This window comes from Cavia porcellus, unplaced genomic scaffold (assembly GCF_034190915.1).
Source record: "Cavia porcellus strain 051 isolate PalLab524CR breed Dunkin Hartley unplaced genomic scaffold, mCavPor4.1 scaffold_31, whole genome shotgun sequence".
Lineage (NCBI taxonomy): Eukaryota > Metazoa > Chordata > Mammalia > Rodentia > Caviidae > Cavia > Cavia porcellus.
Genome location: NW_026947514.1, coordinates 736,133 through 760,390, shown reverse-complemented (window position 1 = coordinate 760,390; position 24,258 = coordinate 736,133). Strand labels below are relative to the sequence as shown.

At 60.6% G+C, this 24,258-nt stretch overlaps 1 protein-coding gene across 3 annotated transcripts; it reads left to right on the top strand.

The window, feature by feature from the left end:
• The first annotated feature begins 253 nt into the window (after positions 1-253).
• On the top strand, positions 254-21,968 carry Cep170b (centrosomal protein 170B). Of its 3 annotated transcripts, none has more exons than XM_063241255.1 (19): positions 254-410; positions 2,778-2,909; positions 8,035-8,124; positions 8,965-9,045; positions 9,399-9,455; positions 10,577-10,712; positions 12,202-12,306; positions 12,449-12,940; positions 13,187-13,902; positions 14,167-14,328; positions 14,553-14,643; positions 14,805-16,517; positions 17,600-17,843; positions 18,920-19,079; positions 19,254-19,397; positions 19,523-19,611; positions 20,003-20,096; positions 20,188-20,239; positions 20,329-21,968. In XM_063241255.1, the coding sequence occupies exons 2-19, from the start codon at positions 2,805-2,807 to the stop codon at positions 20,547-20,549; spliced, it is 4,752 nt and encodes a 1,583-aa protein (XP_063097325.1). In that variant the 5' UTR covers positions 254-410; positions 2,778-2,804; the 3' UTR covers positions 20,550-21,968. The 3 variants fall into 3 exon arrangements, with proteins under 3 accessions (XP_063097325.1, XP_063097326.1, XP_063097324.1); XM_063241254.1 differs by lacking the exon at positions 254-410 and adding an exon at positions 4,909-5,130 and having other exon boundaries at positions 2,794-2,909; XM_063241256.1 differs by lacking the exon at positions 254-410 and having other exon boundaries at positions 17,705-17,843.
• Positions 21,969-24,258: the final 2,290 nt, after the last annotated feature.

Here is a 24,258-nt window from a genome sequence, read left to right as displayed (position 1 = left end):
GTTAACCCGCTGGCCCGGCGCCCGGGCCGGCGAGGGGCTGAGGCCGCCGGTTCCGCCCCATCGCGGGGTCGCTGCGTAACCCTGAGCTGCTGGGCGGGGGTGGGGCGGGGCGCTCACCTGGCCGGGGCGGGGCGGAGGCGGGCAGGGGCGTGGCGGGGGCGTGCCCGGGGCGGGGCGGGGCGCCCGCAGACGTCAGGCACCCGTGAGGCCGCCGGCCGCCGCGGTGCCGAGGGCTCGGCCGGGCCGAGAGCGTGCGGGCCGCGCCAGGCAGGTCCTCGGCGGCAGCCCCGCCCCGCACGGCCGGCCGGGCGGGCGGCAGGCGGGATCGCCGGGCCGGGCCGGGCCGGACCGGGCCTGGCCGGGCTGGAATCCGGACTGGGGCCGGGGCCGGGCGGCTGGCGGAGCTGCAGGTAAGACGCACAGGCCCTTCTTGGCGGCACCTGCGCTCCCCAGGCGGCACCGGAGCCACAGGGGCGCGGGCCAGGACAAAGGCGCGGGCTGGGGTTGGGGCACCTGGCCGGGCCGGTCCCCGCGGAGGCGGCGAGGGCTGCGCCGGGCCGGGAGGGCATGGGAGGGGCCGGGAGCGCGTCTACGCGGCCTGCGGAGGACCAGGCCCGGCGCTTGGCCCCGACCCGCGGTGATTCAGGCGGCGCCTGTCTCCCGGCCTCCTCCTCTCCTTATTCCCTGCGCCGCCGCGGCCCGGCCTCCCGTCGTCTCTACCCTCCCATCCTCGCCTCCTCCCGCCTCACCTCCGGGCGGTGGCCCTGCCGCCGTGGAGGGGACTAGTTTGGGGTGTTTGTTATTACCCTTCCCAGCAACGGCGGCCAGCCAGCCAAGCCCACACAGGCGCAGGTTGTGGAGAGTACGGTCAGTGCCCTGGGCCTGGTCCGGTGGCCTGGCCGGGATCAGCCGCATGGCTTTTCCCTGCCGTGAAATGAGACTGCGGCCTCCTCTGGGAGTGTCCCTGCCGGGTGGCCTGGTGATGGCTGATTGGAGAGCAAGGACTGGTTAGGGCTCTGCAGAGCCTGCCTCTCCCCAGCAGGTTTAGGAGATCCCAGGAGATGGAGGTGTGGTGGTGTTGGGTCTCTGGAATATGAGGGCTGCAGGGACACCATTCTAGAGACCATCACTCCCCTCCCCAGAGGCTGGGACCAGCAGAAAGGCAGGACCAAGGTGAGGGTTCAAGCTTGGATGTGCTTCCTTCTCGTGTAGGTTTCCCTCTCATACATCTTGAGGGTATGTCAGGTGTGTCAGGTGTGTAGGGGATTCCAGGTCAGATGGTATTGCAGAGGGGTGGAGCCTGGTGTTAATCTGCCCTCTTGCTCACTGCAGGCCTGGGTGAAGAGCTCTCAGCTGTAATGGACATTACAGGACAAGGCCTGCCCCTAAGGGACTAGTGGCTGGGATGACCCTTGTATATGACTTTGTGTGGCTGTCCCTCGCTCAGTGATGCCCCTCTCACCCAGCTTTGTCCAAGACCTAGAGTCCTTCCCAACCCACTAACCAACATATCCAATCTAGATGCCACGACCCTGCCCTCCTCCTGCTCTGCTCACCTGGCCTTGGCCCCTCTCCCCCCAACCCTGCTTACTCCAGCTGTTCTCCGTGCCATGAATGAGACCCTCAGCAAGGAGCCAGGAGCCCCAGGCCAGCTCATGGGCATGGGAACTATGTGCCAGCTCAGCCCCTATCCAAACCCCGTACTCAGGCTAGTCTTCTTGGTTTCTGAGGAGGCTCTCCAGTGTCCCTTTGCACCCACACAGTGGTGGCCTTCTTGCCTCAGGACCCCTCAGGGGTAGATGAGACTGGGTCCCTCTGCTGTGCTGCATTGCACTGGCTGGTTGCTGCCTGCTGGGCTGACACTCACCACCCTACTTTGTCCCTCCCAGCCCAGCCTGACTGTTGCATGGGGCTGGGGACCGCCTTGTTACAGGACCTCTGTGTCCTGGTCACGGCCACCTCAGCTCAGGCCTCTCTAGCATATAGTGTGCATGATGTGTGTTACAGTGTGTGTCTGCCTATGCAAGTGCTCTGGGTGTGCAGCGTGCCCATGTCTGTGCACACAGTGCACTGAGGGCCTCAGGTCACCAGGGCCTGGTCTCAGGATGACTTTGCTCCTTGCTGTCACTTAGGCCCACAGTGTCCTTCTTTCTGCCATGGAGCTCCCTGTCTGCCCTATCGCACTTGCCCATCAGACCCCTTCTTTGCCAGTGTCCCCCTTCTGGCACTGCATGGGCTGCCTGATGCCTGAACTATCGAACTGTGGTTGGCAGGGGATATTTCAGCTTCCTTCCTGTGGGGGCACAGTGATGGTTCAAAGCCTTCTCTCCACCTGTAGCCCTTTGCTACAGGACCCTTGTCTGGGCTCAGTCCAAGTGTCCTGCGATGGGAAGTGGGCCTTCTGGGTCAGGGTGTTTGTGTGTGGGCCATGTGGGTGCGTGGGGCTGCACACAGGCAGTGTGCCCAGTGTCCCATGAACCTTGAAGAGCACCTGAAGAGAGAAGAGACTTAAATGTCTTGGGACCTGAAAGACAAGACCATGGGGTGGAGGGTCCAGAGAGGGGAATGATGGGGAAGGCAGGTCATGCAGGATACAGGCTTAGCACTGAGAGCTGGGTTATGCTCAGGAAAGGATCCCACAGGCCCAGAGCACACTGGAGCCAGAATTTCCAGAAGAGGCTAGCCAGAGCCTCAGAGAGCAGATCTGTGCTGGGCCGTGAGAACTCCTGGGGTGTTCCAACCTGGGAAGCCCTACTCTGATGACCACCTCCTTCCAGGGCCAGCCGGGCCTCACCAGCACCAAGATGAGTGTCACCTCCTGGTTCCTGGTGAGCAGCAGCGGCACCCGCCACCGGCTCCCACGAGAGCTCATCTTTGTGGGGCGAGATGAGTGTGAGCTTATGCTGCAGGTGAGCCGCTCTTGGGGCTGGGAGAAAGGGTGGGGCTCGGGACTAGCAGGTGCCCCCACCTGCTGCAAGACTCTAGGCCCAGGCCTCTCCATCTAGGCCCTGGCCCCATGAATTGGCCCCAAGGTCTCTGTGACGTGTGCAGAGATTTGCCTGTGCTGCAGACAAGCCTAGTTTTGGTTGGATCTTGGTCCCCTACCATATAATGCCAGCTGTCCCTGTCCCTGGGGAGCCCCACTCTGATGTGTGCTGGTGGGGCACATGGATGCGTGGGTCTGTACATAAGCAGTGTGCTCAGTGTCCCATGAACCTTGAAAAGCACCCGAAAAAGGAAGAGACAGTCCTGCCTAGGCTGAGACGGGTAGTGCCACAGCACATTTTACCCTGTCAGCAAGTGTGAGGCTGCCTCTGCCCAGGACACCTCTCTTGTGTTGATACTCTGTCTGCCTCTGTGTGGTCCTAATGTTTCTATCCCCTCAAAAGCATGTCAGTACTTGAACTTAGTGCCTAGAGGGTAGTGTGAAAGGTGAAGCCCTAAGGGGTGACTAGGAGATGAGAGTCTGAGCGCATAGGATTGGGGCCTTAGGACAAGCCTGGAGGGAGCTTGTCCATCCTTCCGCAGCTGAAGGCTCCATCTAAAGCAGAGACAGGGTCTCTGTCTCTGGCGCCTTGGTGTCGCCTATTGGTCCAGTACTGTGGGCAGCACTTGCACATTGTCCAGTCTAAGAGGTTTTGTCACAGCAGCTGAGGACCAAGCCCTGACATCCCAGCCTTTCCCTTCTAGTCTTCCAGTGCACCTGGATCCAAACTCATCTGCTCTGCCCATTGCTGGGCTGCTCAGACTATGGTATTCCTTTGACCAGAACTCTCTGCCCTTCTCTGCACCCCTGGCGAGCACAGAGACAAGTCAGTGGCTTGTACAGTAGTCACAAGTATGTGCTGTGAAGGCTTTGCTGGCCAAGTGGCTGCTCATGGCCTGGCCCCCTAGTATGAGGATGCCACAGATGGTGCCCAGAGCCAGCATGGCATGCACAGTCTTGCTTATTCAGAGATGCTGAGTGTTGTTTTTCTGTGACTTTTACAGGTCTCTTGACTTTTAATTATTTAAAAGCATAAATATGGTGAGCACAGGCTGCACCCCCAGCCTTATAGGTAGGCTGGGCTAGGTCTATTGGATTGTTCCTAGAGTATAGCCTGAAATTCTTGGTGTGGATGATAGGCACACTGTGCTCCTAGGGTCATCAGGAAGGCCTCAGGGAGGAGGTAGCAATTTAGGGCCTTAGTTACTTTTCTTATTGCTGAGATAAATACCCAACAATCACAAGTTAAAGGAGGGAAAATCTGTTTAGCTCACAGTTTGTAGAGGTTTCAGTCCATAGTTGGCTGGATCTAAGGTAGGGCAGCATAGCAGAGGGGGATCATACAGGAGAAACAGTCCATGGCAGGGGCAGGCAGGAGGCCTTGAGCAGCAACAGCAAGAAGGTGGCCTTCTTTCTGTCCCTTTATATTCCATCCAGGCTGGAGCCTCTTGATTGGTGCTACTCATGTCCAGGGTGAGGCTTCCATTATCTACAGCCTTAATCTTAGTATCACATCCTTGACCCACATTCACTCACCCTAATCCACTCTAAACCTTGGAAACTCCCCTCCTATGACCACATGAGATCTGGGGGACATCTAGATACAAGCCTGACAGGGCCTTGGAGAGGAAGTGAGGTGAGCCTGGAATGCTGGAGCTCCTCCCACCCTGACCCTGGCTCTGCCCCACTGCTTGCTGCTTTTCCTGGGCACTAGGGGAGAGGCGATCTAGGGGTCCCAGTGCCCACCTGGGTCTGCGGCCCAATCCTAGTCCCTGGGCCAGTTGCTGGTGCAGCCTGGAGCAGGGCAGGAGCAGTGGCAGCTTTCACGTCTCTGTGCCAGGCAGCTCCTGCCCTGGGTGCACCTATGCTTTTGCCCCAAGGTGGTGGTGCAGCTGTGTAAAAGGTGACTCCATCTTACACAGGGAAACTGAAGGTGGAGAGCTCAAGCATGAACAGAGAGAGCCCAGGAAGGCTATGCAACCCCTGTCACCCGCACCATGGTCACCAGTCTACCTCCCACCCCATGTCCTCTCAGCTGTCTTCCCCTCTCTCTCCTGTGGGCCACCTCTGCTGGGAAGTCCTTACTGCCACATCACACCTGGCCCCAGGTCGCCACCCCCAGTCTGCCTCACCCATCCTGGCAGGTACCACCTTCCCTTGGTACCAACCTCTGAGCCCTTGGGACCTTTGCATCTGTTGACCCCCTCCCCATGGTCCTTCCTGGAATCTCCACTCCAAATCCCTCCAGCCTGGGCTTCTGTTCAGTGGTCGAATGTGGTACATATTGTCCTGTGCCCATCCTGTCTTCCATCCCTGACCTTGGCCACATGGCTCCTTTGGGCTGAGCCTGGGATCACCCTCTGTCCCTTCCAGACCTACTACCACCCCATCCTGTCCTCACCTCACACCTGGCCCCCTGGGTGGTGCTCCCCACCCCACCCCTGGCTCACAGAGGGTGGCCCCAGCCTGTCCCCATGTCCTGGCCCTTAGCTACCTAGGTGTGAGTCTGCCTTCCCGTCCCAGACTCCCTTGCTGGGAGTTGCTGGGAGTCACCACACACCCAGCCACTTGCTCTGCCCACCCAGAAGCACCTGGCCTCCTCCGGCCTGCTTCTGGTACCCAGTTGTCACTGCATCTGTCCACTTATCCTGCTCCTGCTCTGTGCCAGCACATACTGCTGTGGCTTCCAGGCCTGCCCTTCCCCTCTGCATGGGAGAAGTACCAAGAAGGCAGCACTGGGACTAGGCCTGGGGCTCAGGGCCACCAGACAGCTCGGTGAGAAGGAAGGGGCTGGCAGGAAGGAGTGGCTGTAGGAGGACACGGGCCCCGGGGAAGGGAAGGCAGGGCAGCCTGAGGCCAGGCCTTGGCCAGGTAGGCAGGGCTGTGAGGTTCTCGGTTCTGGGTCAGCCCATCCACCTCACAGCACAGGCCTGTAGTTTGCTGGTATACTGTCCAGTCCCAGGGCAGATCTGGCCTGAGCTGGTGCCGATGAGCGTGTGCTGTGTGACATGGGCGAGCCTGTGTGCACACAGGAGTGTGGGTCCGCATGGGCCGGGATATACACATGGGCCTGCACCGCCTGTGGTGCTTCCACCATGGCCAAGGTCTTGTCCCCAGACGTGCTCTTGCCTGGTCCCTACCGGGTCACAGGAGTGCTGGGGACCAGACTCCCAAAGCCTCTGCCTCACCCACCCTGGCCTGTGGTTGTCCCTGGGCACAGGTGACGGCTGGGATCTTGACTCAAGGACCTGCTCCATTGCCTGTGGCCTCCCTCACGGCTGCGCTGGGGATGAGCTGGCAGAGGCTGTGCCGGGAGCCCTGGCTTGTGGCCCAGACAGGCTCTGCACAGTAGGACAGGGCTCTCCCCACAGAGGGCGTCAGACTCGGCTTGGAGCACATCTTTATTTTGTTCTGAAGTGGGTCCAAGTCTGCCTCCCTCTGTCCACGTGTTGGGTTTGTCTACCCCGCTCAGTCTGCAAACCTAGTGAGCCCTGGGGGAGGGTAGGTGGAGCCTTCTGGGTGGGCTGGCCTCCTGCCCTGAGCATGCAGGCTTGACCAGGCGAGGCTTTGCTTCTGGCCTAAAGTGTCTGGGCTGAGAGGGAGGTTGCTTGAGGGGAGCCCTGAAACCCCAGCACTCCTAGCTCACACTGGGCTCCATGGCTTCCAGAGTTGGCCAGTTCTGCTGCGTTTCCTGGTCCCCAGGCCTGTGGTCCAGCAGGATCCTGGTAGCTATGTGCCTGGGGTGAGGCCCTGACTGCCATGGCCAGCCAGACCTGGCAGAGACAGCATGGATGAGTGACGACTGTGTTTGGGGCAGGAACTCAGAAGCTGGAGCTGCAGAGCGCATCTGCAGAGGAGAAGTGGGGCATCTTATGGGCTGCGACCCAGAGCACAGGAAGGTGTGGCGCTTCCTGAGCCCATGTGTGGCCTGGGGGGAGAGGGAGATCTGGAGGCTTTCTGACCATTCCTCCCCTCCCCGGCCAGAGAGACCCCAGGAAATATCAGCAGGAGTCTGATGGCCTCAAAATGATGGGGGCGGGGGCTTCTGGGGGAAGACTAGCTGCAGGGACTCAGGACTGTGCCACCCTTCATGGTGGAGGGGAATAGTCATCAGCACCTCTGGCAGCCCACTGGTCCTTGGGCTAAATACTTGATAGCTTCCTGAGTTGGCTGTTTCTACTGGTCTCTCCTGGTCCGGGCCCAGGCCTGTGGCTACCAAGTGGAGGAGTTAGGGACAGGTGTGGCATGGAGTGAAGGTGGGCAGGGGAGCTCCGTGGTGAGACTACAGGCCTTGGAGACTGGGCGCAATGGGACCCTGCTGCACCCCCTGAGCAAGGAGAATATGACACTGTCCCTGCCAACATCTGGGTGAGAAGTAGAGTGCTACAGCTGGACAGCTGAGGTAACCGTGTGAGGGAGCTAGGGCGACTGTCCTAGAGAGGGTCCTGGATAGGCTGGTGGCCAGGGGAGATAAACCTCACACAAGGTGGAGGACCTGTGTGCATGCTGAAGTGTGTGTTCACATGTGCGTGTGCACAGGGCTGAAGGCAGGTGCCAGAACCTTGCTAGGGCATGGGGCCGCAGGAGCCACCAGGAACAGGAGCCTCAGCATGCACACGCACCCTTGACCCTGAGTCTGTGTACCTGCCCCCGATCTCTGGGCCTTGCTGGAGCCTGAGCAGGCCACCCCCGCCTGTCCTTGGGAAGTAACTGCCTTCTGAATAAACAGCAGGCTCTCAGTCTCCCACCGTCCACCCAGAGAGGGTGCTGAAACAGGAGGATGGGCGGGGAGAGATCGTGGAGGAGGCACCAGGGTGTCTGCAGGTGCAGGGAAAGTGGCCTTGGAGCCTTGTCTAGTCCCTTTGGCCTCCATCGTGGCTGGGTGGCTTTATCAGGCACACAGTCTATGTGTAGGTGGAGTGGGGGTCGATGGCCCAGGCGCCCAGTGTGGGATGGTGTGGTGGGCTGTGGGCAGCACTGGTGCCTCTGTCTCTGGGACTTGTCTCCCCAGGATGGGGTACCTGAGTGCCTCCTGTGTGTCTCTGTAGTCCCGCAGCGTGGATAAGCAGCATGCCGTCATCAACTATGACCCTGACCGAGACGAGCACTGGGTAAAGGATCTGGGCAGTCTCAATGGGGTAAGTGTTGCAGTTCTGCCCTGGCCCCACCCCTGGGCCCCTGACCTACCCAGGTCTGCTCTGTGTAGTAGGGGGAGGGAAGGGAACCCCCTTGAAAGGGTCCCATTGGCCCTTGGTCTCCCAGGGTGGAGCTGGCCCACGCCCACAGTGTGGACACCTTGCTCTGGGCAGACAAGGCTGGGAAGCAGCCTCCCGGAGAGGAAGGGGCTGTACCTGCTGCCCTGATGGGGTATGGGGGACTGTGTGGCCTCTTTTGGGGCTTGTGGCTGCAAGTATGGGGTGAGGGATGGGGGCCACTCCAGCACGCATGTCTATCTATTCTGGAGGAACCATCAGTGCATCTCTGTAGGTGCACAGGTACGCTGGGACACTGTTCAATGAGAAAGCAAGCCATCAAGTTCTGTTCAGCAAGCCGTGCAGTCCTGAGTCAGGAGTCCCTCTGATGTCTCAGGGGCCCCGCCTCTGCTGCATGACCTTTGGGAGTCCTGGGCACCTGCTCTTGATGCTCCTTGGGGTGCTCCCACCCAGGTAGCCTCAGGTCCGCTCCTTCCTCATCTACCTGTCAGCTCCCTACTTGCCCAGGCTCCATGGCAAACAGAGCTCGCCTCTGCTGCCCACAGTGCCCTCAGTGGATCCCTAGGCTGCCAGCCCTGAGCCGATACCTGCACTATGCAGGGCCACCGCCCACAAGGTCTGCCGTGGCCACACAGAGCTGTGGCCTGCCTGTCTGTGGGACTCGGAGCTCTGCTGTGGACATGGTTGCAGCGAGGACCTGCAGTGCCTGCATGCTGTCCAGTGCTGTCCCTGCCTCTCAGTTGTATGGCCATCTATTCTCCACAGACTTTCGTGAATGACGTGCGAATCCCAGACCAGAAGTACATCACCCTGAAGCTCAACGACGTCGTCCGCTTTGGCTATGATATCCTTCCCCACAGCACTCAGGGCAAGTGGCCCTGAACTTCTGGAAGTGGGTGGGGCCCTCAGGTCCAGGTTAGCACACACAGGGTAAGCTCGAGGCTGGTCTCCACTGGGGGCCTCCACTCCTGCTGCCCCCTCCACCCGCCAAACCCCAGGTTACAGAGGCCTGGGGAATCTTGGGACCCCATCATAGCCTGACCTTGAGGCTGATGGGTAGAACACCAGTGTGGATGTGGGGCACGCTGACCCCCCGGGAAGGAGCCCCCACCACCTGCACAGCACTTGAGTAGCTGTCCGGGGCACTGGGTACAGATTGTCTACTTTGCCTGCCCCTGTTCTCCTCAACGGTGCCACATTCCAACATGTATGTGCTGGAGCGGGTACAGCACCGTGTGCCTGAGGAGGCCCTCAAGGTGGGTGCCTAGGTTGGGTGCCCAGGGTGGGGGGATGCACATCTCAAGGGTTGCTAGAGAGAATGGGTCAGGCTTGAAGTGGCCTTCGTGTCCCCACTGTGGGGCCCACCTGCTCCAGCCCCTACCCTGGGTCTCCACTCGCCCCTGAAAGCTCTGCTCCCTCAGCAGGTATCCCCAGCCCCTGGTGCCAGGAGCCAGCCAGCCTGTCCTGCCCTGCCAGCTGGCCCAGTCTGGCAGGTGGGGACGTAGTCATCACCCTCCAGGCTTGTGTGGGACAGGTGGTGGAGGTAGTGGGGTGTGGGTTAAGTGCCTGGCCTGCTAGAGGTGAGGGACTTTCCAAGCCACTCCCAGGGCCTAGCCCTATGGTTCAATAAGCAAACTGATATCAGTGAGAGGAGACAGAACTCCTGCTGGGGACAGAGTACATTGCTGAGGCAGGGAAGATGAGGAGCCGGGCCCTGGGGCCTCTGGGTCTGTCCAGCTTCTTGGGTGCAGGAGCTCCCTGAGGTATAAAAGTGCCATCCAGCACAGTGCCCTTGTGTGTGCCAGGGTCACATGCCCCAGCCAGGCTGCGAGATCCCAGCTGAGCCCTGGTGGGCTGTAGCAGCTGCCGTCCAAGTCCGTAGGGCACAGGTGCACGGGACCCTGCTCAGAGCCCCTGAGTATGTCTGGTGGGCATTTGTGGCCTCACTTTAAGTGAACATGGGTAGCTCAAGGTCTCATAGCCAGGAGGGCAGGGCTAATGTGCACACTCTGAACATGCATTGTAGGTTCACTGAGGCAATGCAGGAACAGACGTGTGCACTCACATGCAGGCATGCACAGGTACACATATACACATGCACACATGTAGACATGACTGCTCCCCACCCTAACCGTCCCCTGGGCCTTGTTCCGCATGGGACCTATGGTGGCAGTCCCCAAGACCCCCACTCATTCTTTACCCCTGGCCAAGCAAGCCCCAGTACCGCTCTGGGAGCCCAGTGGCTTGAGGACCCCCTACTTAGGTGTGGGGGTACCCAGGCTCTGTGCATTTTCTGGGGTGTGGGGAGACCGTTCTGTGGGCAAGAGGACAGGCGAGGTCTGCCCTGGATGGTGACTCGTCCTTCACTTGTCCACAGCATGAGAAGTACACCAGCCAGCTGCAGGTGGGTGTCAAGAGCCCGGCACCCAGGAGGAACGAGGCGCCACCTGAATTCACAGCCTACTGCGAGTCCTCTCACCCCAGGCCAGAGAAGGGAGACCGGAGACCTACCGGTAGGCCAGGAATGGGACGGGAGACAGAACAAGGGTAAACACACAGGACCATGTTCAGGCCTGCTGGCCCCTGTGTCCTGTCCACTGCCATACCCCACTCTACTCTACTGTCCCGCTCTACTCTACTGTACCCCTGTGACCCCTTTGACTCCCTCACTCCAGCTCCTGCTCCCCCTGAGCCTGTGATACCCCACAAGTAGGCCCGCACACACTTCCTAGCCTGTTATGCTCCTGCAGCTGGCAGCACGAGCTGACCAGAGGCAGGTGGTGCTGGGGTAACATGCTGCCCATAGACACAGAACCATGCAGTGAAACCTGGGTGCCTAGGTGCGGGGGAAGACGTGGTGGGAGGCAAAGGTGCTGCCATCTGGGCTCCAGTGAGCCAGGGCTCCCCTTTGCCAGAAAAGGTGAGGGGCTGCCCAGCACGGCCTCTGCTGTGTTCCTGTGGCAGCCTGTGTGGGGTCCCCAGCTGCCAAGCTCCAGCTGGGACCCTAGTGTCTCAGCAGAGCCTCCCCATTCTGAAACTTGACTGGCTGGGGCCTGGGAAGGTTTTACAGAAGTCACATGAGCTTTGAGAACACTGGGCAGGGTTGAGTCCGGTGTGCACATAGCTGGCAGTGGTAGCTCAGAGTGTCCTGGGTCACAGCGGGTGCACCAGCCAGACAGCCTGCTCCTCACCCCCATCAGCCAGTCCAGGAGACAAGCTCGGGCCCAGGTTGGGAGTTACTGCCCAAGGTGGGACCCCCTTCCTATGCTGCTGGAGTACAAAATTAGATCAGGAGGTGACCCCCAATCCCCACATTGACACATTCAGAGAAGTCGTCCACTTGGAGAGCATTCGGTGCCCAACTGCTGACCAGCCTTGGGACCACTTGCTGCCCAGTGTGAGGGTAGTTAGGAGCCCTGCTCCTGTGACTCAGATACCACATGGCTCTGGTAGGGCTGGAGGAGCTGGAGAGCTGGAAAGGCTTTGGGCACTGGGTTGATACCCTGACCTGGGCCACCAGGTGCCACTCCCACCCAAATCAGCTGGAAAATCGGGTTTCATGGAAAGTATAATTTTCTCTTCTGGCTAGTATTCAAAGACTAAATCAGATACTCAGAACATCCCATGAACCACTGTGGCCAAGGTGGCCTTCAGACCCGAGGGGTACCTAAGGATGGCCTGGACCACTTCTAGAACCCCAGAGAAAGGCTGGGTGGGCAGTGGGCTCCACTTCCCTTGTCCCCATTGGGCCAGCTCTGCAGTGGGAGAGTCAAGCCTAGGGCTGGAGGACTCGCCAGCTCTAGGAAGGGTATGCAGGGGCTGTGCCCTCCAGGGACAATCCTCCCTGTGGTGGGCTCTGTAGAGATCTGTAGAGATCCATGCAGGAGCAGACAGGTGAGAAGTGGAAACAGGCTCAACGTGGTTACCCGGAGGCCAGCATCCATGGCAGCTGCAGGTCTGGGCTGGGAGGGGACCCAGGGCCTGAGTTCTGCCTCCCTGCAGAGTCGGTGGTGTACCGCACACCTTTGTATGGGCAGCCGTCCTGGTGGGGTGAGGATGACAGTGGCACACCGCCCGAGGACCGGCGCCAGGAGGATCCCTACCCAGGTGGGTCTTGGCAGCCAACCAAGCCATCTCCGAGCCCAGGGGAGTGAGTGAGGGAGACAACTGGGCCTGCAGTGCCTGCACAGGGAGACAAAGCAAGAGGTGGGGGTGACCACCTGAGCCCTGGTCTGTGCACTCTCCCCAGAGCGGGCCAAGGAGTCAGCACAGCAGGATGGCGAGCTGGGCGCCCCACCAGCCAGCTTTTGCACTCCTGTCGAGCCTCAGGGCTACTCTTTCCGGCGGGAACCCAGCTACTTTGAGATCCCCACAAAGGAGGCACCTCCACCACCATCACGGCCACCAGAGGTGCCAGAGCGTGAGGTGCCCACCAAGGACGAGGAGGTGATGGGTGGTAGCGGGGCTGCGCCTGTGGTGCAGAGCCACGCTTCCTTCACCATCGAGTTTGACGACTGTAGCCCTGGCAAAGTGAAGATCAAGGACCACATCACCAAGTTCGCCCTGCGCCAGCGGCGGCCCACTGGCAAGGATGCCACGCCTACAGAGATGGTCTCCGCCGAGACCAAGGTGGCTGACTGGCTGGTGCAGAACGACCCAAGCTTGCTGCGCCGAGCTGGCCCGGCCGACGACCGCCACAGCACCAAGAGCGATTTACCCATGCACACCCGCACCCTGAAAGGTCAGTACTCCCTGACATGGGGCCACCCAGTGTGGGCAGGCAGCCACCAGTGAGCCCCAGGCACGTGGCAGACTCTGCTTTGTAACTGATTGCCTAAACTGTCTGTGCACAGCAGCTGAGTTCCATCTAGTATCTGTCAGGAGTCTCAGCTGCAGGGTCTAGGCTCTCACATTGTGGATGCCAGGTCCCTTTACCCATGTGAGGCCCCACGGCAATTGCAGTTCCCCAACAAGATGGTCCTCCTAGGTCACAAGCATGAAGACGGAACACAGAGTGACTCAGAGGACCCCCTGGTCAAGGCAGCTCCAGTAGCCGGTACCCCTGTGGAGGCCGGCGGGGAGCAGATGCGGCTGCAGAGGCAGATCAAGCGAGATCCCCAGGAGCTGCTGCACAACCAGCAGGCCTTTGTCATCCAGTTCTTTGATGAGGACACACCCCGCAAGAAGCGGTCACAGTCCTTCACACATACCCCACCCGGAGACCCCAAGGCTGACAAGCGCCGGGGCCCTGGGTCCACAGATCGAGAACGCCCGGGCACTCCTGCGCGGGGGACAGCAGGCAGCAGCTTGGGGTCCCAGAGGGCCAGCTCACTGAAACGAGAGAAGACAGAGGAGCGGCTGGCCAGTGCCTCACTGGCCACTCGGACCCCTGCTCGTCCCTTTGGCAGTGTGGGCCGCCGCTCCCGCCTGGCCCAGGACTTCATGGCCCAATGCATGCGGGAAAGCTCCCCAGCCACCAGGTCCAGTGCTGAGAAGGTGTCCCCGGGGCCACCCGCACCCTTGACATCCTGTGGGGCCAGTCCCATGGCCTCCCCGGCTACACCACCCCCTCCTGCTGAACCACAGTTGCTCAAGGCACACAGACAGGATGAGGACGACAGCCTCAGCGATGCAGGCACTTACACCATCGAGACAGAGGCTCAGGACAGGGAAGTGGAGGAGGCCCGCAAGATGATCGACCAGGTGCGGCTGGGGGAACGTGGAGTGGGAGGGAGCTCAGTTGGTGTGCATGTTGGGGCCCAGGCACTGGCCTTCACAACCCAGCTGGTTGCTGAATCTGGTCCAGCCAGGCAAGTGGATGCTGTCCACCAGTCCTGTCTGTCACCTTTCTGGTGAAGCCTGTTCCCCGCCCCTCTGTAGTCAAGCAGCCAGATTGCGTATCCTCCATGTTGAAGTGGGACTGGGGGCCAGGCACTTCTGACCCTCTGTGCTTTGTCCTCCTGGCAGGTATTTGGTGTACTTGAGTCCCCTGAACTCTCCAGAGTGTCCTCAGCTACCTTCCGCCCTGTGATCAGAGGGGACAGTGACGGAGGCATGGCCCAGAGAATGGCCTTGCTGCAGGAGTTTGCCTCCCGGCCGCTGGGTGTGAACCCCTCGTTGGAGCACCAGGTATGAGCCCAGATGGCCACTCTGAGAGGGGCAGTAGGAACAGAGCAGTGTCCAGGCTGGGAGTCAAGGCTGATGGCCCTGACGGGGCTAGGCCAGATTTTTCCCCGAGGGTTGCCTCACTTAACAAGCGAACTGGGCATTGATGTGAGTGACCACTCGGTCATTCCTGACTTCCCTTTTGGCTTGTACTATCCCTGCTGAGGACACTCTGGTCTTCTCTGCAGGGCCTAATGGTTCCAGGATGCCCTGGAGGTCAGAAGTGGGTGTCGCGCTGGGCCAGCCTGGCCGACAGCTATTCAGATCCCAGCCTAGCAGGTACGTGACCCAGGGCTGCTGGAGGGACTGGGCCAGGCCAGATAGCCTCGTGCCACTGACAACAGGTGCAGCTTGCACATTGCTATGCCTGGTAGAGGGTCAGGGCTGTGTATGCAGCTAGAGCTGTGGCCACTCTGACTGGACACCCTTGCACCTTGCAGAGGACAGCCTGAGACACAGAGCAGGAGAGCCTGAGGGGGCCCCGCCTACACGCACCAGACGACTGCTTCCCCAGCTGCCCAGTGACAGGGCTGACAGCCCTTCGGGCCCAGAGGCCACCAGGAGGAATGGGCTCGGGCTGCCAGAGCAGGGCATCGAGCAGCCCACCCACCTGGTTAGCCAGGAGGACCTAGACCCTGATAGCCTCAGTGATGCCAGTGGTTCAGATGGAGGCCAGGGCTCTGAGCTGGGCACAGAGCAGCTGGAAGACAGGCACAGGACCCCTCAGGAGGGCCTGGCCTGGGCCAAGGGGCGACGGTCGCCAAAGGCTCCTGGGGAACCTGCCCCCGTCTCTTTCTACATTGGCGACCAGAATGAGGCCGTTGGTTCCCGGAAACCCTTGGCACCTCCTAGGGAGGCAGAGGGTCCTAGGCGAGTGACCCAGGCCAGCCCCTCGGCAAGGGACGGCCTCTACATGAGCAGCAGTGGGAGGATGGTCATCCAGCTGCACACTGGGTGCTCCCCCGAGCCCAGCAGCTCTGGCCCCATCCTACCACAGGAGGCTCCAGGCTTTGTGCGGCAGGAGAGCTTCACCAAGGAGCCAGCAAGTGGCTCCCCAACACCTGGCAAACTCCCGCACATTCCCAGCCACCCGCTCCTGCAGGACCTGACTGCGGTCCGGGCCACACGCATGGATCTCCATGCACAGGATACGCACCTGATTCTGAAGGAGACAGAGACAGCCCTGGCAGCCTTAGAGGCCCAGCTTCTCTCCAAGACCACGGACAAAGAAGACGAGGGGGGCAGCATTCCCAGGCAGCCAGACGACTCCCTCTCTGGGGACTCAGACGTGGACACTGCCAGCACCATCAGCCTGCTCAGTGGCAAGAACGGGCCTAGCCCTACGACCCCACAGCCTCTAGGACCACAGAAGGAGAGGCTGCCGTCTCCGCCAGTGGCTCAGGACCCAGGGGCGATCACCCTGGGCAGCGCGCGTGAGCGACTCTCAGAGAAGCAGCATCGCTCGACAGGTCCTGGTGACCTGGGCCGAGGAGAGGCGGCGCGGCACCTGGCTGTCCGGCGCGGCCAGGGTCCCCGAGGGTCCCAGGACTGGCCCGAGGACCGTGGCTCCAACCTCACCCACCTGCCCCGCGCAGACACAGGCACCCCCAACCATGAGACCCCAGAGACCACTGGGGCAGGTCGCCCAGGTCCTCGCCGGAAACCAGTGGCCCCACCTTCCCTGGCTGCCCAGGAGGAGCAGAGCCGTGGTTCTACCAGTGTCCAGAAGGTGCAGCAGGCACTGACCCGCTCTAATAGTTTGTCCACCCCGCGGCCTACACGGGCTTCCCGGCTCAGGCGGGCCCGGCTGGGGGACACCTCTGACACCGAGGTCACGGACAGTGATCGGGGAGCCACAGGCAACCCTGAGCCAGTGAGCCGACCAGCTGCCGAACAGGCCAAGAAGCTGTCTCGCTTGGACATCCTGGCTATGCCCCGGAAGCGGGCTGGCTCCTTCACAGGGCCCAGCGACTCTGAGGCGGCCCCTGCCCACACAGGCTTTTCTGGCCGCAGTGTGGACCTGTGCTGTGCCAACCGCAAGCCCACCATGGCTGATGCCCGTGTTGCCGCCCGCAAAGCTGCTGCCACAGCCACCGCAGGCTCCCGCCAGCCCTTTAGCAGGGCACGCCCGGGCAGTGCCAGATACTCCTCCAGTGAGTGTGGGGTGGGCAGGGGCATGGGTGGGGGCGGGCAGAGCAGGGCGGCCCCGTGGGCCTGAGGTCAGCCGCCAACCCCCAAAGGGCTCCGTTCCTGGAGCTGGGGGATACGTTGCAGACTGGCACGTGAATGTGTAGGGGCCAAGTGTGCCTGTATCCTATGTGGGCAGGAGACACTGAGCCTCCCAGGACCACAGGGCCCCTATATGACCCCTTGGGGACTGGCTGCCCTAGGCCCTGGGCCCTGGGCCCTGAAACTGTTCTCCTTGGCTCCGCCCTGTGGGAGGCACAGGCATGCCTGCACCTGTCTGGTGGGAGCTTCTGACACACTCTGAGCCCACAGAGCCCTGCCCTGTTCCACGAGGTCCACATGACTGTGTGCCTGCAAGGGCCACGTGTGCTCTGCCTGAGTGGATTGGTTGAGGCCCAGGTGCTGTAGCCCTGCCTGTGCCACTGGTCTGCCCACCTTCAGCCCCATCTACAAGCCTCTCTGCCTGCTGGGACCCCCGGGCAGCCAGGGGTGGGGTTGGGAGGCCTTATGGCTGCGGGCTGAGGACCTCTGCTTGGCCGACCCCACTGTGCCTTCCCCACCCCGCCCAGCATGCAGCCCTTCCTTGTCCATTGCCCATTTGCTGTTCAGGGACTCGGACCAGACCCTGGGAGGAGTGCAGAGCCCTGCCTGGGGGGCTGTCCCTGAGGAGAGGCCTAGCTGTCCTTGCTCACTTGTGCCACCAACCAGACCATGGCTGATCCTCCAGAGAGGCACACTGCATCTTCAGGGGCTGCCTGGGAATGTTCCCTGGCACCCCAGGCGTGGTCCCCTGCCATCGAGCAGACCCACCCCAGGCATGCTGTGCTGGCCCCCGCATGGCCCCTGGGCTGGAGTGACTGTGGTCCCCGAGCTCGGTGGCTGCTGGTGCTTCTGCTGAAGGGCTTCTGGGTGTGGGATGCCAGCCATGGCCCGACCTGGCCCACAGCATAGTGCCCTCACCCAGAGGGCTCCAGGTGCCGTGGGGGTGCTGTGGGGTGCTGAGTGCTGCTTTGTTCTATTCTTGCTTCTGAAACCAATCCACTCCAAGACACTCGTCGTCGGCAGCAGGGCTCGGATTACACATCCACCTCCGAGGAGGAGTACGGCTCCCACCACAGCTCCCCCAAACATGCACGCTCCCATACCTCAACAGCCACGCAGACCCTGCGGGCCAGCAGTGTAGGCCGGGTTCGTTCCCGGGCCCCTGGCCCTCGGGACACAGACGATGATGAGGAGGAGCCTGACCCCTACGGGTTCATCGTGCAGACGGCTGAGATTGCAGAGATTGCCAGGTGAGTGGTGCCATTCTTGGTCAACCACAGGGGCTCTCCTCAGCTGGGAATAACCTGAGGACAGGGACTGGCCAGAAAGTCTGTGATCCAGAGTAGGATAGATGGATGGACGGGTTACTGGGTGGACAGGTGGGATGGATGGGTCACTGGATGGATGTTTTAGCTGATCAGTGGACAGCTGAATGGAGAGTGACTGGGTGGGCGGATGGATGGGTTGATGGACGAGCAGTCACTGGGGGAATGGGCTGGCTGGTGAATGGAGAACTACCTGGAAAGCTGGGAGATGCTGGTACAGAGTACTCTGCCCAGGGTTTTGCTAGGAAGGAACCTGTGCCCGTTACCAGGGAGAGGGGTACAGGTTGCTGAGTAGCTGAGAGAAGCCTCTCACTGACGAGAGGTCAGTACTGATGGCCAAGCCCTGAAAGGGCATAAAGGATGCTGAGCTTGTAAGTGCTGGAAGGGCTCCCAGAGACGGGTGACCCTTGGGAGACCCACATGGGGACGGGGACGTAGGCATCATTGGCACGAAGGTGGCCACTAAGGCTATGGTGAGGTGCGGTCATCCTGGGCGTGCAGCAGTGAGGATGGCAGGAGACAACTGTCTGGTACCCAGGGTGTGGTTGGGCAGTGCCATCTGTGCCCAGCAGCAAAGGCCCCTGGTTCATGGGAAGGGGCCTCCCTAGGGCTTGGCAGGGAGAAGGGCAGAGAACCACGTAGGTTTCTCGAGGTCTGTGTTCCCCAAAGTGGACAAGTTTGGGGCCCAGCTAGCTAGGATCAACAGACAGGAGAAATGTGCCCTGGACACAGAGGGACATGCTGTGGTCCTTGCCCAGCGGAAGCCTGTGGCCCCTGCAGCGTGGCCAGGGCTTAGATTCTCCCAGAGTCCCCTGGGTCTGCCTGCCCTGCCCCTGCTCAGCTCTGACTCCTGAGTCAGAGCTCTAGATGACAGCTGCCGCAGTCTCAGCCCATGCCATCCTCTGCTGCAGTTTCCCTGCTTATAGAGGTGGGCACCTGCGGCATCCACACCTTGGTGTCATCGTGTCCACACCACCTGTCACCTTTTCTGCTGGCTGCAGGCTGAGCCAGACGCTAGTGAAGGATGTGGCCACTCTGGCCCAGGAGATCCACGACGTGACTGCAGATGGCGATCCGATGGGCTCCTCGGGGCTGGCACGTAGCCCATCTCTTGGGAACATGCCCAGCACCCCCGCCTCAACCATCTCTGCCCGAGAGGAGGTGAGCCTGGCCTCCGTGGTGCCGCCCTCACCTAGCACCCTGGCTGCTGTGCAGTGCCCAGGGACTTGCAAGCAGCCTGCACCCTAAGGGGTGGCAGAGGGGCTGGGTAGATGGGTTACCCCTTTGCCTGCCCACCGCCTGGGCTGCAGCAGTGTGCCTGCCTCACCCCTGCAGCTGGTACAACGCATCCCGGAGGCCAGCCTCAACTTCCAGAAGGTGCCGCCTGGGGCTCTGACCTCTCGGGATCTGGACCAGAACATGAACAACAGCCACGAGGATGCCTTTGGCAACAAGACAAGGCCTCGAAACCGTGAGGAGGCACGGTGCCCTGCCCCACACATATGACTCAGCCATGGGGGTGGGGGTCTCAGCCAGTGCAGGATGCTAGGGGTGTAGGGCTTCCTGGGATGGGTGGGGCCCTGCTAATGCCTGGACCCTTTCAGGTGATCTTTGACAACCTGATGCTGAACCCGGTGTCCCAGCTGTCCCACGCCATCCGGGAGAACACTGAGCATCTCACCGAGAAGATGAAGTGAGTTGGTGGCAGGGTGGGCAGACTCGCGTGGTGAGAACCAGGCTAGCTCACACCAGACAAGGGCTCGTAGCCCCATGGGTCTCGAGAGTGTTTCCATCATGTGCAGCTCCCAGAAGGTGGCCCCAGAGCTGGGGGGCACTGCCACTCCTCCTGCCCAATCCCTGGCCCAGCCATCCCACCCTCAGGGCCCAGGAAAGAGGGGGACTTGATGCCAGCAAGCCAGGGCCTGCTCCTGCTCTGGCCTCAGTTCCCACTCTGGGCCCAGGGCGGCAGGAGCTTTCCCATGGTGTTGGGAGGTTCCAGAGAGCTGGGCCACCTTTCGTCACTACCCTTGTCCTTGTCCAGCTGGGCCACCTTTCGTTGCTACCCTTGTCCTTGTCCCTCGCAGGATCCTCTTCCAAAACACGGGCCGTGCATGGGAGGACCTGGAAGCCAGGATCAACGCAGAGAATGAGGTGCCTATCCTGAAGACATCCAACAAGGTGAGGCCCCCCACACCCCCAGGGCCTCACACACACCCCCACACCCCCCCACCCCCGCCCGATTGCTCACCTGCAGCCTCTGCCCGTCCAGGAGATCAGCTGCATCCTGAAGGAGCTGCGGCGCGTACAGAAGCAGCTGGAAGGTAAGTGAGGCCCGCCCGGGCAGTGGAGGTAGGCCCACAGTGGGGATCCCTGCCTGGGCCTCCACCTGACCCCATCTTCTCCACCCCAGTCATCAATGCCATCGTGGACCCCAGCATCAGCTTGGACCTTCTCACGGGAAACAGGACTCCCACAGGCCCCACTGCACAGGGGCTGGGGAAAGGCCCCACCGTGCCTGCTCCAGCTGAGAGCCTGCTGCCCCTGAGGGGCTTCCCACCAAGGGCCACCTGTGGGCCACCCAGCCTCCCTGAGCCTGCCTTCCTTCCCGATGCCGAGCACTTCCTGATCTAGGCCCCGGCCAGGCCAGGCCTCCTGTGCCTGACTGTCCACCGGTAGACCTGCCGCCCAGCCACAGTGTCTCTGAATCCCCTTCATGTGCCATAGCCCCATGGGCGGGCACCTCCTGCCCTGCCAGCACCCCACCCACCTTGCCACCCCCATGGCCACTGTACACTGGGGCCTCCTGGCCCAGCTCTTGGTGTGGCCGCTGCCAAAGGCACACCCCCCAACCTGTCATTTTGTCATTAGCTTTCAAGGCAAGAGTAGCCTGTGCCATGGCAGTACCCTGCTGATCTATCCCCACCTGGATGCTGGCCCAAAGCCAGGCAAGGAAGGGATGGACTGGGGCTGTTCAGTGCCAAATGGGAGCTGGAGGCCTGTGCCCTGGCCAGAGCTACTCCGGAGAGTCCAGCAGCCAATGTGGCTGTGGCAAAATCGGAGCAGGGACCCCACAGCTCCTAGCTTTTGGTGCCAACACAACTGCCAAACCCCCAAGCTTGAGGGCTCCCAGTGGGGCCCTCCCAAGTATGGGCATAGGTAGGGGGACGCAGGCAGTTGTTGGGGCAGCCCCAGTGCCCCTCGATGCTGTACTGAAGGTGTGGGGTGGCAGGGGCACCAGCAGCCCTTCGGAGAGGGAGGACTTAACCAAAGTGACTGGAAACAGGTTTCTGGAAGCTCATGCAGGGGTGTAGACAGCGTGCCCAGTTCTACCCCTGTCCTCCCAGATGCTGTGGGCATTAAATGGGCATCTGCAACAGGCAGTAGCCTGATCCCTTGCAGGGACAGCAGGGACACAGGGACGGGCCCAGAGCAGTGATGCTTTCTCAGGATTCTTCCAGCTGGGAACTGGCCCCTCTGCGGTGCCCCTCTGGAGCCCCAGGTCACAGCACCAAGGCTGCGCAGGGTGGGGCGAGGGCTGGGGCAGCCACAGGCGGATCTGAAGGCCATGGCGGCGACGCAGCTCCCTGTTTACAGTTTGCTGACATGGAGCCAGGTACCTGTGCCCCAGCCCCCCTGATGTTTACGTGCGTGCGTGCGTGTGTGGGGCCAGGTGCAAGACGCCACTGGCCCCACCCCAAGAGCCTGCTGTCCCTTTGGAGGAGGTGCTAGCCGGGCTGCAGCCCGCCTGCATTCCCCACGCAGTGGCCCACAGCCTGGCTTCAGGAGCACAGTGGCCACTCACCTTTGTCCACGCCCCGCCCTTGGTCACCGCTGTACAATTTTTTTATGCACACGTTGGTGTTCCTCCCCATGTCACAGTCCTGGTCCCCCCACCGGCCCTAGACCTGGGTACATACCACCCCGGCTGGCTTCTCGGTGGTGTCTCTACATTGTTCTCAGGTGGTCTTGTGGATGTCTCAGAAATGGTTATTTTATATGATTTGTCATGGAGTTTGTTCTAATAAATCATTCTTGTATCACGTGGCAGCACACCAGGTCTGCCGCCTTGTTCTTTGGTTCGGCGTCAGGTGTCTCCCAGGCAGAGGCTGCAATCCAGAGAAGCAGCCGCCAGGTGGCGGCTGAGCCAATGGCGGGGAAAGCAGGTTTTTTTTAGAGAAAAGGTGGTTTTATTGCAGCCATGAGAGCACAGCGCCTGAGAGTGCGCCTCAAGTCCGGCAAAAGCATGAAAATAGGCAGCAAGGGGGTCTCAGCTGCTCCCAGGAGCCTTTCAACCCCAGTCCTCTCTCCCCTTCGTGGTTTCAGAGGGGTCTTCCTGCCAGAGGGCGGTCACTGCTGCTCCACCACCAGCTGCAGGTGGGGCCAGGAACAGGTGTGAGACCAGCTGCTGCAGGCGGCTGCAGACTGAATGCCCGAGGACAATCAGCCCAAGGCCTGCGCCCCAGCCAGGCACTGTCCTGCTCTACTTCCACACAGGCTGGCAAGCCAGGAGCAGGATCGCCCCTGGCCCCTGGTGAAAGAAGTGAGGGATGGGCGGCACAGGTCTGGACTGGGGAGCTGCTGCTGCCCCGGCTGCTCACTGGCCCGAGTCAGCCTGCCCGGGCTCCTGGCCCGACTGCGGCATCCCCAGCCGGAGAAGCAGCAAGTGGCTCTATTTGCCTGCCCCGCCCCTGTCCAGGGTCAGGCAGGGATGTCTCCCCTCGTGTGTGGGGGCAGATGGGTAAGCTGGCAAGCAGATGGGCATGAACTCTGGCCTCTTCCAGCCCTGCTCCCCTCACTCCCAGCAGCAGCATGTGAGTCCCAGCAGCCTCTGCCTGCCTTGGGAGAGGTCGAGGCTGGGCTGTGGGAGCGAGCAGTGGAGCTGAGCACAGGGATGAGCCATTGGGGCCCCACAGCCCTCGCTGGGCTGCTCCTGGGCTGACTCCAGGCTGGCCGCTCTCACGGGGCTGTGCAGGAGGTGACCCAGTGCCTGCCCCATGGGCGGTGGAGGTGAGGTGAGCCGGGGTGGCTGCCAGGCTCCACAAGGTGGGGTGTTGGGAGGGGAAGGCGAGTCAGGAAGGTGTGGCTCTGGAGGGAATAGTCCTTTGCCCTGGGGAATGGATTAAGATCCAGGAAGGGGAGCTGAGAGCAGAGGTCAGAGCCCACACAACGGTAGTTGGGGGGGCTTAGCTAGCAAAGGGGTCTGTGGGGCAGTGGAGGGTTAAGTGACATGGTAGGCTCGTGTCAGGGTCTGAGGCATTGCAAGGAATAGGTCTTGGCTTAGAGTTTGAAGGCAAGACCTCTGTGGGGACAGAGATGGCGGCTCAAGGGCTGTGAGCCTGCTGTAGGTCTCTGGTCATTGGCAGAAATGAATAAAACACGCCAAGGCAGATACGTTAATTCACCTCTGATTAGTTTTGGTGTTGGCAAACAAACCTGAAAGAATTAGACTCACATATTTTCCATGCAAAAACCAATGGCTTTTTGACAGCTTTGTCTCACTGTGATGTTTTCTTTTGCATTCCCAAGACCCCCTCAGCCTCTCCTTCCTGCTCCCCCACCTCTGCTTCTTGTCTAGCAGGCTCCCTTCCACCTTCATGGAATGCTTTTTCTAGATACCGTGTATTAGGAAAAACACGATGCTTGTCATCTGGCATGTGGCTTGGTGCGTTTCCCATGATGGTCTTCAGTCCACTCGATGTCCTGCTGCTGGCAGACTTCGCTCTTCTTTATGGCTAAGTGACACCCGTGGCACATACGCACCAAGCTGGCTTCACCCACTTATCTATTAACAGGCACATGGGCAACACGGGAATGAGGGTGGAGAGCTGATTCAGTTCTGAGGATCTGCTGAGGAGTGGTACAGCTGAATCACATTGTTGCTCTGTGTTTAGCTGTTTGAGAACCCTCCACACTGACCTCCGCAGTGGCTGCACCAACTTACATTCTCACCAGCAGCGTGAGAGTTCCTTTTTTGTGTGTTTTGTATTCTGGATGAGAGCCTTTCTGACTAGGGTGAGACAGACTCTTTAAAGATCCTAATGAGCTAAAGCTTTTTTCATATACTTATTGGTCATTTGTAACTTATTTTGAAAAGTGTTTATTCGATTCACTTCCCCTTTATCTATTAGTTTAAGTTTTTTTGTTTGATTTTGCTTTGTTTTGAGACAAGGTCTTGCTATGTAGTTCAGGTTAGTCTTGAGCTCATTCTGTAACCCAGGATGGCCTTGAGTCCTATCCACCTGCCTCAGCCTTCCCAGTGCTGGGATTGCAGTCCTACGGCACCACACCAAGGTTTTTGATTGATTGTGAGGGTTGGTTTTTCTTGGTGGTGGTTTGAGTT

Coding starts and splice junctions, on each gene's coding strand:
- Cep170b (XM_063241254.1), top strand. CDS start 4,984: ATGGTCACCAGTCTACCTCCCACCCCATGTCCTCTCAGCTGTCTTCCC. Junction 12,307..12,448: donor CCAGGAGGATCCCTACCCAG/GTGGGTCTTGGC, acceptor CACTCTCCCCAG/AGCGGGCCAAGGAGTCAGCA. Junction 19,612..20,002: donor CATCTCACCGAGAAGATGAA/GTGAGTTGGTGG, acceptor TGTCCCTCGCAG/GATCCTCTTCCAAAACACGG.